This window comes from Nicotiana tabacum, chromosome 11 (assembly GCF_000715075.1).
Source record: "Nicotiana tabacum cultivar K326 chromosome 11, ASM71507v2, whole genome shotgun sequence".
Classification (NCBI taxonomy): domain Eukaryota; kingdom Viridiplantae; phylum Streptophyta; class Magnoliopsida; order Solanales; family Solanaceae; genus Nicotiana; species Nicotiana tabacum.
This window is the reverse complement of record NC_134090.1, coordinates 36083280-36094794: the sequence shown is the minus strand read 5'-3', so window position 1 is coordinate 36094794 and position 11515 is coordinate 36083280. Positions and strand designations below refer to the sequence as shown.

Sequence of the window (11515 nt, the reverse complement as noted above, 5' to 3'; positions counted from 1 at the left end):
AAATGTCATGCATCTTCAACGATATTTAACATAAAAATAAATTTTTTGGTTGTTATAAATAAAAGTTATTCAAAAATTAATTTTTTAATGTTACATATAAAGATAAGAAAATCTTTAAACTTATTATTGGTGATATTAGATATCCTACATGGCTGTTATACACGAATAATTTTACAAAAAGTGTATTGCTATAAAGAATGATGTTGCTTTTATAGGTAAAAAACTATTTTAGAGAAGTAAAATATAATATAAAAAATTAGTTTGAAGAAAAATTTAATTTTTATAGTGAATGATTGTTATATAAGGATGATGTTATAAAAAAGTCTGGCTATATACACAGATTGTGTTAAACAGTTAATTACATTATTGTGAATTTTAACTTTTTCATCAGATTTGAGAATTTTAACTTTTTATCAGATAGTTAATTAATGTTTACAAAAAATTTACCTATAACTATTCTATAAAGCAAAAAACCCATTTAGTTTTAGGTACTATGAACTTGGACAATGTTGTTTAATTCTTTTCTAAATAAAATGGTAATCAAATAAAATATTGATTAACTTTCTATAAGTATGTAGGAACACACGATCATTATTTTTCTCTCAAGACACAATAAGTAGCAAAAAGGTTTAAAGAAAAATAAGGAAAAATGATTTTAAAAGGAAAAAAAAGAAGGTGAAGTCCCACTAAAATCTCTCTGGGCTTTAGAAAAAAGATCGTCTGAAATAGACTATAAAACCTTCCCGCCACTATAAAATCTCTCTCCTCTTTTTCTCCAAGTGAAAAAAACTCTTTAAGGGAAAATAAAAGAAGAAAAAGGGGTTTCGTTGGTTTTGATTATTTTCTCTGAGATAAGCAAGGAAAAAAAATGGGAGCGTGTGCGACGAAGCCAAAGGAGTTGAAAGGAGAGGCGCCGGAAGCCGCACCGGATAGTGTTACGGCGGTGGAAGTGACGGCGAAGGATGTGACTGTGGTGGCGGAAGAAGAAGTGAAGAAGGAAGTAGAAGTTGGTGCAGATGATGATGCTGAGAAACGCCGATCTCTCTCTAACTTGTTCAAGCAGGTATTTTCAATTTTTCATATTTCAACTATCGTATTTTTGTATTTATCTTTATTTTTTTCGGTATAAATATATGTTTTTATTTGTAGAAATGGAACAATTGATGTCATTTTGGTTCTTTTCTATAATACTTAATTGTTTTCATTTTGTTGATTTTAGTATATTCTTATTTTTTAAATTACGTTTTTGATTGCTGTTTATTTTAATATTGGTTGCTCTGAATCTGTTGTATATTATTCGAGAACAGCTTCAAATTGGAGCTAAAAAGAAATGATTTTCGTATATATGAGATTCTCTTTGTTTGTGTTCTTTTGGTGATTTTTAGATTGACCTCCTATTTGCCCTTTCCTTTCTTGTTTACACTCTTTTCTATTTTTTCCTGTACTATTGATTGCTGAATATTCCTATTTTGTTTATGGAAAAGAAAAAGTTCAATATTAGGATTTTATTTCATTATTTTTTTAAAAAAAATTGTTGCTAATACTACCAGCAATTCTTTTTAATTGTCATATTTGCTTTTTAGACACTCCTTAAGAATATCAATAAGAAGAGCTTTTTACAATTTGCCTTTTATTTATGTGCTTAATCTTTCATCATATTAGTCTATCAATTATTTTTTGTAACCATGACAACCGAAAATGATCGGAGGAAGTATTTTGTTCTTTTGTTTTTGGACTAATGGATTATGTTATTTGTAATGATGATAATCCACCTTAATGGCTGTCAAAAAAGAGAGGTGGATTACTATTTTTATTGGGTTTTCCATCAGTTATTGGCTAGGAATTTAACATAAAAAAATGAAGTATTTTTGCATCTAATGTTTTATTCTTGATTGTTGTGAAAAATGGATATTTTTACTGGAATGTTGATGATAGACATTAATACCTATGAGCAAGCAAGAAAGTAGGTACTTAAGCAAGTCATAAACGCCACTCTAGGCCTAATGAATGTGATATAAATTAATACCAACATGTAATTAGTTTTTTGGACATTAATGGACTGTCATCATAATTATATGGTCCATCCATTTATTTTTCACTAGTATTTTTGTCGGCATTCTTTATCTTTCCTTAAAGATACCCTTAATCCTGAAACCAATCTTAATTTTTCTTGCTGTTAAAATTGTTTATTCTTTAATTTGCTTGGCTGGAAAAGAGATAGTGTGGTGCAAGTACAGATTAATTGCTATATTTTAGAGTCTTTGTGGTCTAAAAGAATCTTGGTAATGATGTTTGACATTCAGTTGGATCCTGAGTTGTTGACAACCAAACAGGGTGTTTGTTTTCTTGGTAATGGACCACTAAACTTGTTTTATTCTCCTTTGTTTCTGTTTCTGTGTCTTCTTGTTTTTATAGTCTTTCTTTTATACTCCCTCCGGTAACTTTTGCTAGACATCTATACTAAAAATAGATGTTCACTTTTATTTGACACTTTACGCATATCAAGAAATACAACAAATTTTTTCCTGTTTTACCTACAGTATTTATTACCATTTCAAATCATTTTCTCAAATCCAATAAAATATGTATCAATTAATATGGGTAACATGGTAAATTATGCACTTTATTTATTATTTCTTAAGGGATGTGAAAAGTCAAAACGTGTCAAGTAAAAGTGACCGGAGGGAGTACTAGCCAATATTGCTGGTTTTATCTGCCTTTTTGTTTCACTGGTCGTCATGTATCTTAACTCACTTTTTTTCAATTATAGTGACGCTGCCATTAGGGTATTCTGGATTGCTTGGTTATCAATATAGTGTACCTTTTAATTAATTGGAAAAGTTTGTAATGAAACTTTTTCATATTTAACGTAAGCAATTTCAAGATTGTGTAAAGTAACATAATACAGCTTCATCAGAAACTACAAAGAGGAAGAGAAAGGGAAAAAAATGAGAATCTCTTTCTTCTTGGTAGAAAAGAAAGAAAATATTTTCCTTTCCCTCTACTCACACCTCTTAGGGTGCGCGGCCCTTCCTCGGACCCTGCGTAAATGCAGGATGCTTTATGTATCCGGCTGCCCCTTTTTTCCCTCTACAAAGAAAAAAAGAAAAGAAATATATATTCTCCTTTCAACCCACTTTCTAGTTTCTAGTTTTCTCCATTTCTCTTTCTTTTCCTAGTTTATTAACATGCCTTTAGTTGCCTACCAAATATTTTACTATGCCACATGGAAGAAATGAAATAGTCATGTTTTTAGTTTATAGTTTTTGACTTCAACTTTATGTAATAAATGTGAATGGAATTGATAGATTGGTTGAGTTTGTGGTTTAACCATTCAATTGCCAGCTTATTTAACTTGACTTAACAGGATATTCTATGCGTGTTCACATAGGTACCATTCACTGCAAAAAGATAGTTGTTTTGCTACAAAGAACAAGAAGGGGAACATTGATTTGATATTGTTTGGTAGCATTTGTCTAGCGTCTGATATGTTCTATTTCTTTGTCGCAGAATGAAGAAGTTAAGGGATCGGAGCAAGTGAAAGAGGAGGCATCTGAGATAACACTAGCTTCCGAACCATCAGAAGCCAAGCCAGAAGAAGTTGAGAAGGTTGTTGATGCTCCTGTAAGGACCGAGACAGAAAAAGCTCTAGAAGTGGTATCCACAATAGAGGCCCCCAAGGCGGAAACTTCTGAGGAGAAGAAGATAGAGGAAGTAAAATCAGAAACCAAGACTCCTGCTGAGAAGAAAGTAGACGAAGTAACAGTGGCAGTAGAGACTCCTGCCGAGAAGAAAATAGAGGAAGTAACAGTGGCAGTTGAGACTCCTGCAGAGAAGAAAATGGAAGAGGCACCAGCTGCAACAGAGGCTCAAAAATCTGAAGTTCCGGTGGAGACGAAAGCAGAAGAAAAACCAGTTGCCACAGAGGCTCCAAAATCTGAAGCTCCACTGGAGACGAAAGCAGAAGAAAAACCAGTTGCAGAGAAAACTGTAATAGAAGAAAAGAAGTCGGCCTAGTCTTGGTAGGATAAGAGAACCATAATGCAGAAGGCTTTGAAGAATGAAACTTTGTTTCCTTAGTTGCTTAAAGATTGCAAGGTGGATGGCCTGGAGCTGTTTTTTGTTGGTTGAACAAGTTGTGATTAGCTACATTTAATCATTCATTTGTTGGTTGTTGTTTGAGTTTTGATTACATACTATATTTTCATCTTATTCATCAATGGTACGTTTAAACATACTCTATAATTAGCTTTTTTGCAATACGACGAGTTAATATGTTTTTTGACATTTTTCTAGTTCTTTATTCACCATATTTGTTATACATGGATTTACAAATTCTTGTGCTCCATTCTAAATCAGGACAAAATAAAACATTTGATTTTGCTGGTCTTCCAGTTATGCTTCCTGAAGAGCTGCAGCTGATGTAGTAACAATTTGATGATCAGTTTCTAACTCTGGTACTATTGCAGCAGTAGCCAGATTTCCACCGGCAAATGAGATGATCTCAATGATTCCATTGTTGTTACTTTTCAAGTCTTCAGTTTCAGCTATACTTTTTAAGGCTTCAGTTTCAGCTTCATCTCTTTAGCTTTTCCCCATAACACAATATACAAGCCGGCAATGATGAATATTGATCCTATAACGCTATCATCATCAGCAGAAATCATTAGTTTCTGATAGAAATGAATTGCAATTGGACGGTCACAAGGTGGACTTTTTACCTTCCAAGGTGCAGCTCCTCGTGAAGGACAAGAGTACCAACTATCGCTACAAAGATAAGTGCCAACGGATAGAATGAAGAAACATAGAGAGGCCCTTTTAGCTTTGTGCACCATGCTATCATGGTTACTGCTAATCCTGAAGAAACAATTCCCTGAAAACAGTGTAGAAAATGTTGAAAAACTCGAGATTGGGATCCATTAATGTGTTGTTTCATTGCCCCTAATGCTTATAAGAATTGAGTGACATACCGAATAAGAAGTAGTGAAAAGTCTGATATTCCAGCCAAGGTTCCAGGCAGATGAATCCCTTTCTCTAAAATAAGCATAGATGCCTGCTTCAATTGCCCCACAAAAACACATCAGTGCAGTATTTGAGTACATGGGGTACCTCTGCCTCATCTTACCCTGTTGTCAAGAAAACAGAATAGAATACCATACATTGTATCAAGTAACTGACCATATATCTTAATCAGGGGTGTCAAATGGGCGGCTTGGACCGATTTTAGGCAGCCCAATATGGGTTGAGTTAATAATTAATGGAGAAATTAATTGCAAAAATGACCTGAAAGATCAACCAAGAAGCATAAGAAGCACAACTTAAAAATGCAAGTGTTGAGCCCCAAACATTGTTATAAGTTGTCTGTTGTTTTGATGTTGCTGAGGCATTAGCAGTATTAAGAAGATGTATATTGGCAGACCAAAATGGAATTTTCATTCCGTTGTAAAGGTTCAGAACCAGTGCTCCCCCAATGCCCAATAAAGTTCCTAGCAACTTGGCTTTTCCTGCTAATCTATGAATGTCCAAGCTTTCCATCCTGTGAATTTCATGGCCAAGAAATTTGTCACAAATTATTGGCAACAAATAAAAGAAAGTTAATTGCATCTAGATTTTTTGTTAAATACATATATTATGTTTAGATATGTCTAATCTACAACTACAAAAGGTTACAGTGTGCCATTGTTCAAAGGGCGAGATAGATGTCAATGGCAAATTCGCAACACTGACCACTTTTGGTCCAATCTTTGAAGAATTGCTATTGATCTAAAGTTTCAAATATCACAAGTGAAACTCCGGAACAATATCGTGGAGTTTCACTTGTAAAATCTAAAACTCCACAATATTTGCTACTGCCTCTGTTCCAGTTTATGTGAACCTATTTTCTTTTTTAGTCCATTTCAAAAAGAATGACTCCTTTCTAAATTTGAAAACAATTTAGCTTAAACTTACAATTCCACCATTAATGAGAAGCTTTTATAACCACACAAATATTCTGGACCCTTTTTTGACTTGTTTAGGACCACAAATTCCAAAAGTCTTCATTTTTTTCTTAAACTCCGTGCTCAATCAAACATGTTCACATAAATTGAAAGGGTGGGAGTATTTTTAAATAAAGTGGCTGAAAAGTACTCCCTCCGTTCCAATTTATGTGAACCTATTTGACTAGATACGGAATTTAAGAAAAAATGAAGTCTTTTGGAATTTGTGGTCCTAAACAAGTTAAAAAGGGGCCCAGAGTATTTGTGTGGTTGTAAAAGTTTCTCATTAAGGATAGAATTGTAAGTTTAAGTTAAATTATTTTCAAATTTAGAAAGGGATCATTCTTTTTGAAACGCACCAAAAAGGAAATAGGTTGGAACAGAGGGAGAGGGAGTAGTTAGTTTTGACGAACCATTCGATCTTAATGAGACGTGGTCGAGTTATTTATCCTAGCAAAGTTTTGGCTTTTGTTCCTTCTTTTTGTTTAACTTTTTTTTTTCTCGTGAAATCAACATAATAGTTAGCAATATTAATTTTGGTTACCTTATTTCCTCGTAAACAGTGTCAAATTGATACTACTAGGAAACAATAAGAAAAAAGTTTGTCCGAGAAAGTCAAAAGCTGAAATTTTTATTGTAGAAAAAAGGCATAAAACATTTGTAAAATTTGTTATTGTCATATTTACACATGCACCCCCACACTCATTTTCTACATTGATATGACAATTCTTTTTATATATAAAAGAAATTCTTGTTTTCCACTAATATTTGGCAAGTAATTCTCAAATATGTACTTTCGTAATCATCTCTTTTGATAACAATTCTTAGGCGGAAAAAATAATATAAGAGGTTATAAACATCAAATTAAGAGATTCCAGATAATTTTGAAGAAATGAATTACCTCAAAATTACAGCCAAAATTAATGTCACTCCAGGAGTAAGGTTAGACATGGCTGATGAAAATGTTGTTGTTGTGTAAATTAAACTCTCCGCATTGAAATTGCTTCCAAGTGCTGCTCTGTAAAACAAATATACCCAAATTATTTCCAAAATTTTAAGGATGATTTTTTTTTTGTGTGTGTGTATATGTGTGGCATTTTTCTAGTATAATGATAAGAAAAATACTTTTAATAAATATGGAATGATATTAAAGCGCGCGCACACACAAACATACTAAGAAATGTATTTATTTATCTCTAAATCCTTTTGATTAAACAGTGAAATAATTGAAAATGATGCGATAAATATCATCCAGTAGCTTCCATTCTCACCCCAACAATCCATTCACGAACCCTTGGAAGAGTATTGTCCAGCTTAATCTTGGTCTACTTCTTCTACGAAAGCAAAGAAGTAAAGAAATAGTATAAACAAGGTGCTCTTCATTGAATCTATAAATAGTTTTTTATATTTCGGTACGTTAGAAAAAAGGTGCTAGTAATAAAGAATTGAAAGTAAAAAGGTCAGCCCAGTGCACAATGTATATATTCCGCATTCATGCAGGGTTTGAGGAAGGGCCGCACCTCAAGGGGTATGATGTAGACAACCAACTCTAATGCAAGCATTAGTGACTGCTTCACGGCTAGAAATCGTGGGTCACACGAAGACAATTTTACTGTTGCTCCAAATTTCTCCTTTTAATAAAGATTTGAATGTGAAAAGAAAAAAAAATTGAACTTCAACGATGCATGAAAGAAACACGGACTCTTAGAAGCAATAGTATAAAAATTATAAACAAAATATTGCTGATACTTAATCAAAGTGCTCCATTATTTACCTTAATTAAAAGGTTATTGCTGATACTTAATCAAAGTGCTCCATCATTCAACTTAATTAAAATGCACTTCGACATTATTTACGTTTAAAATGACTCTAGTAGAAAAAAGTTCCACGAGAATTCAAATATTAATGCACCAAAAGAAAAGAAGATTGTGAAATTCCAGTACTAGTTTTTCACACAAAACAAATTAAAGGAAGTTAAAGAACCTTTCAATAATGAAAGCAAGAGGGGCCATAAAAGCAGTGGCAAAAACCAATCTGTAGAAGACCATAATTTGGACTTTCATTCCATCAGCAACAGCAATCTTGTACAATATGTTTACACTTCCAGATGCTAATTGACTTAACACCATTAATATCACTGTTTTCATATTATTTCCCATATTCTTGACGAGAGAACGAAAGATTAGAAACACCAACCTTTTAATTAATTAGGTGAGCTAATTCTTTCACTCTCTCTTAGGTTAATTAACATCAGTATGCTCTTATACATGTGTGTGTGTATATATATATATATATATATTCATCAGTACACTTAGCTTTACGTAGGTACGAGAAAAGGTAATCACATGTCCCACCTAGATATAGTTCACTTCTGTTAATATCAATTGAGGATTACTATGAAGTTTGGCCTTAACCCTGATTTAGGTAACTCAAGAAAGATTAAACATGAGACGTGTAGCTTTGAACCAAGGAAGAGTTAGTTTTCTGTTTCGAGTTAAAAACCAATTCAGTTCTTACAATTGCATGTGCTAAGTGAAGTGTGTGTATATATATAGAGACACATTCAGCATTTAAATTAGATAAGTTCAATTGATAAGTTCCTACCACTAATATATTTTTGAAATTATGAGTTTAAAGTTTTATATTTATTAAGATTTTAATATTTTTTACATGTATATTTATGCTCGTATCGGAAATATTAGATTTTAATCCAATAGACTAGGTTCTAAAGCCCAAAAACTTGTACTCTTCCATAACATTTACTACATATTCTAAGGGATTTTTACCTAGCTACACTCTATTAAAAACTTATTTACCAATGTTCTCTATGTTTTGTAATTTTTAATAAGTATCTAGGTTTTTCTTACAAAATGTATAGATTGCTCCTTAAAAGGCTCTCACCTTATTATTAGTGCCTTCAATTAAGGGATCCAATTATATCCTTTCCTTTTTTTCCCCTCTCCTCTCCTCTCTCCTTTTTTTACAACCAAATCCATTCATCTACGCTCAGAATCTTCATCTTCTCTCTTCCTACCATTGCCGATAGCTTTATATTATTAAATCATCAATTGTATCATTCTTCTGTTGGGAGACCGGACAACACTGAAAATGAAAAAATATTTAGCAATTGTATGATAACTGTATCATAATTGTATTTAAATTGTATCAGATACATCAATACGTAAAACATAATTGTATCATACTTGTATCACAATTGTATATAACTAGTAGATGGTACCTTAATATCCAAAATAATACCTGATACAATACTAATAAATTAATATATATAACTATCATATATTTGTTATACAAACTGTGAAATTCGTCACGAACTCATAACTGCTCATAATTAAGATACAAATTTAATATAATCCTGAAAAAATTCTTACACAATTCTGATACAACTTAAAATCGACTCTAAATTTAAATTGATACAATATCATATTATACTTGTATTAGTATTATATCATGTATTGTTTTTGGTACAAATTGTGGTACAATCGTGATACAATTCTAAATTATGATACAACTTTTGACTTTATCTTTTTCAAGTTTCAATTTAAAACATCCACCTAGAATCAACCCTAAACTTAAATTGTGATAAAATATTATATTTTAATAGATTAGTATTGTATCGGAATTGTCTTAGGTATTGATGTATCAAATATAACTCAGATACAATTATGATACATTTATCATACAATCGTAATACAATTCCGAAACTTCTTCTTCCTCGAGTTTCAATCTGAAATTCATCCTAAAACCAACTTCAAACTTACACAATCTCCCTTCAGATTAAGATATAAACTCTAAAGGATATTTTCAATCGTTTTCAAGAACACTCAATCCAAAGAAATCACAAATTCGTAAAATCCGAATATCTAATTCAAAGTTTCGAACCTTTTTAATAGTATGTCAATGGCAGACCTCTCTACCTGCAATTTCAGAGATAATGCCGATGGATTTGTCAATAGTTGAATATTTTTAATGGTTGTTGGTGGAATTTGATTCAGCGAAATATATGATGCTACAATTTTAGAGAGATAATAGTTTGATTTGTATGAGAGAGAGAAATATTGGTGGATTTATATGAAAGAGAGAATGACTTTAATTTTTTTTGAAATTAGGAAGAAAATCGTGATTTTAGGAGGCTAAAGCTGATAGATGAGGATGAAAGATACGTTACAAATTAATTCCTATATTTAAGGGATCCTTCTTTTATTATATTTTATACATAAATAGTAAATATAGATACACAATGTAATTCTTAAGGAACCTAAAGAAAAGTGGTTAATAAGTTTCTAATATATTATAGCTAGGTAAAAATCTCATATTCTAATGGAGGAACTGCTCTAACCGAACTTTAAGCGACAACAGCTAATGGTGTCAAAAGTTACTACTATTTAGTGGTGTCAATGGTTCGGTTCGGCCGGTTATTTTATAAAATTAGTACCATACCAATTTTTTGGTTATTTTATTATATATAACCAAAACTGAACTTTTCGAAACCATCCCAATCATGTCGGTTTCTTTTCGGTATTGGTACGGATTGGTTAATTTTCGGTATTTCTTTAAATATTATGTAAAATTCACCAGTAGAAATAAAATGCAATAACATATGTTCTTTTATAGAACGTAACAAAACTCTCTGGACATTTTTACTGTTTAAAAGGTGATAAATTAAAAAAAAAAAAAAAGATGGCTAGAGTATAGATCCATCAGCTATTCTACAACAGAGTAAAAAACATCAAGTAAAAGCAAAGAAAATATAAATCACACGAGTGGAAAGATATTAACCAAGCTAGGACTGAAGAATAAAGTCTATATTCAAAACGATAAATCTAAATATATGAAAGGAAACATATTCAATACATTGCAATTTGCTACTCATAATCGCTAGAATATTTTGTGTCTTGCTAAAATACTTAAAATAACTTAGTTTAAGTAGAAGTAGCATAATAGGTTTTAGAAATTAGTATTTTGAATTTAATTACTTGTTGGCTTGTAACAGTTTTCATAATTCTAAGGCCCAAAGAAAAATTTACTGCATTATTATGTTTAAACTTATTATATAAATATATTCTTCACATGTAAAATTTATTTGGTACGATTCGGTATTTTTTCGGTTTATTTTAATAAAATAAAAAACATACCATAATTATTGGTGCGGTTATAGTTTTATATAAAAACCTAAGATTTTTTTAAAAGAAACCTAAAAATCGATTCGGTGCGATACGATTCGGTCGGTTTAGTCGGTTTTCGAATATCCATTGACACCCCTACTACTATTAGTACGAAAAGGTTGAAAAACATTAATGTTGCAATTTTGAGACAAAAACTCACTACTTATAGAAAGAAGGTAGCAAGATATTAAGACAAGAAAGAGTTTGAATAATTCCCTTACGTGACATCTTCTTGGATTTATAAGTTATCAGTCTAAACATGTACGAAGATAAGTGTGTGTGAAGACCATTAATTGTTGGAAAAATTGACCTTTTATAGGTTGTTAAGTCGTAAAATATTTGCAATTTTTTCCC

General features: G+C 31.6%; 2 protein-coding genes across 2 annotated transcripts; one reads left to right on the top strand and one right to left on the bottom strand.

Moving 5' to 3' along the window:
• Window positions 1–650: 650 nt before the first annotated feature.
• On the top strand, window positions 651–4285 carry LOC107785841 (uncharacterized). Its single transcript, XM_016607229.2, has 2 exons — window positions 651–1063; window positions 3511–4285. Exons 1-2 carry the CDS (start codon window positions 869–871, stop codon window positions 4015–4017), a joined length of 702 nt encoding a protein of 233 aa, XP_016462715.1. The 5' UTR covers window positions 651–868; the 3' UTR covers window positions 4018–4285.
• A 126-nt stretch (window positions 4286–4411) lies between these two features.
• LOC107785839 (WAT1-related protein At1g68170-like) lies at window positions 4412–8107 on the bottom strand. The gene is made up of 6 exons (XM_016607227.2): window positions 7962–8107; window positions 6880–6996; window positions 5284–5536; window positions 5054–5126; window positions 4722–4941; window positions 4412–4644 (listed from the first exon to the last, which is right to left on the bottom strand). Exons 1-6 carry the CDS (start codon window positions 8105–8107, stop codon window positions 4557–4559), a joined length of 897 nt encoding a protein of 298 aa, XP_016462713.1. The 3' UTR covers window positions 4412–4556.
• Between the last annotated feature and the right edge of the window lie 3408 nt (window positions 8108–11515).

Excerpts from the sequence above, each read along its gene's own strand:
- LOC107785839 (XM_016607227.2), bottom strand. The coding sequence starts at position 8,107 with ATGGTGTTAAGTCAATTAGCATCTGGAAGTGTAAACATATTGTACAAG. Across the intron at positions 4,942-5,053 it reads TTGTGGGGCAATTGAAGCAG|GGGCAATGAAACAACACATT; the intron begins GCATCTATGCTT and ends TATAAGCATTAG. Across the intron at positions 4,645-4,721 it reads GAGGAGCTGCACCTTGGAAG|CGTTATAGGATCAATATTCA; the intron begins GTAAAAAGTCCA and ends TGATGATGATAG.
- LOC107785841 (XM_016607229.2), top strand. The coding sequence starts at position 869 with ATGGGAGCGTGTGCGACGAAGCCAAAGGAGTTGAAAGGAGAGGCGCCG. Across the intron at positions 1,064-3,510 it reads TCTCTAACTTGTTCAAGCAG|AATGAAGAAGTTAAGGGATC; the intron begins GTATTTTCAATT and ends TCTTTGTCGCAG.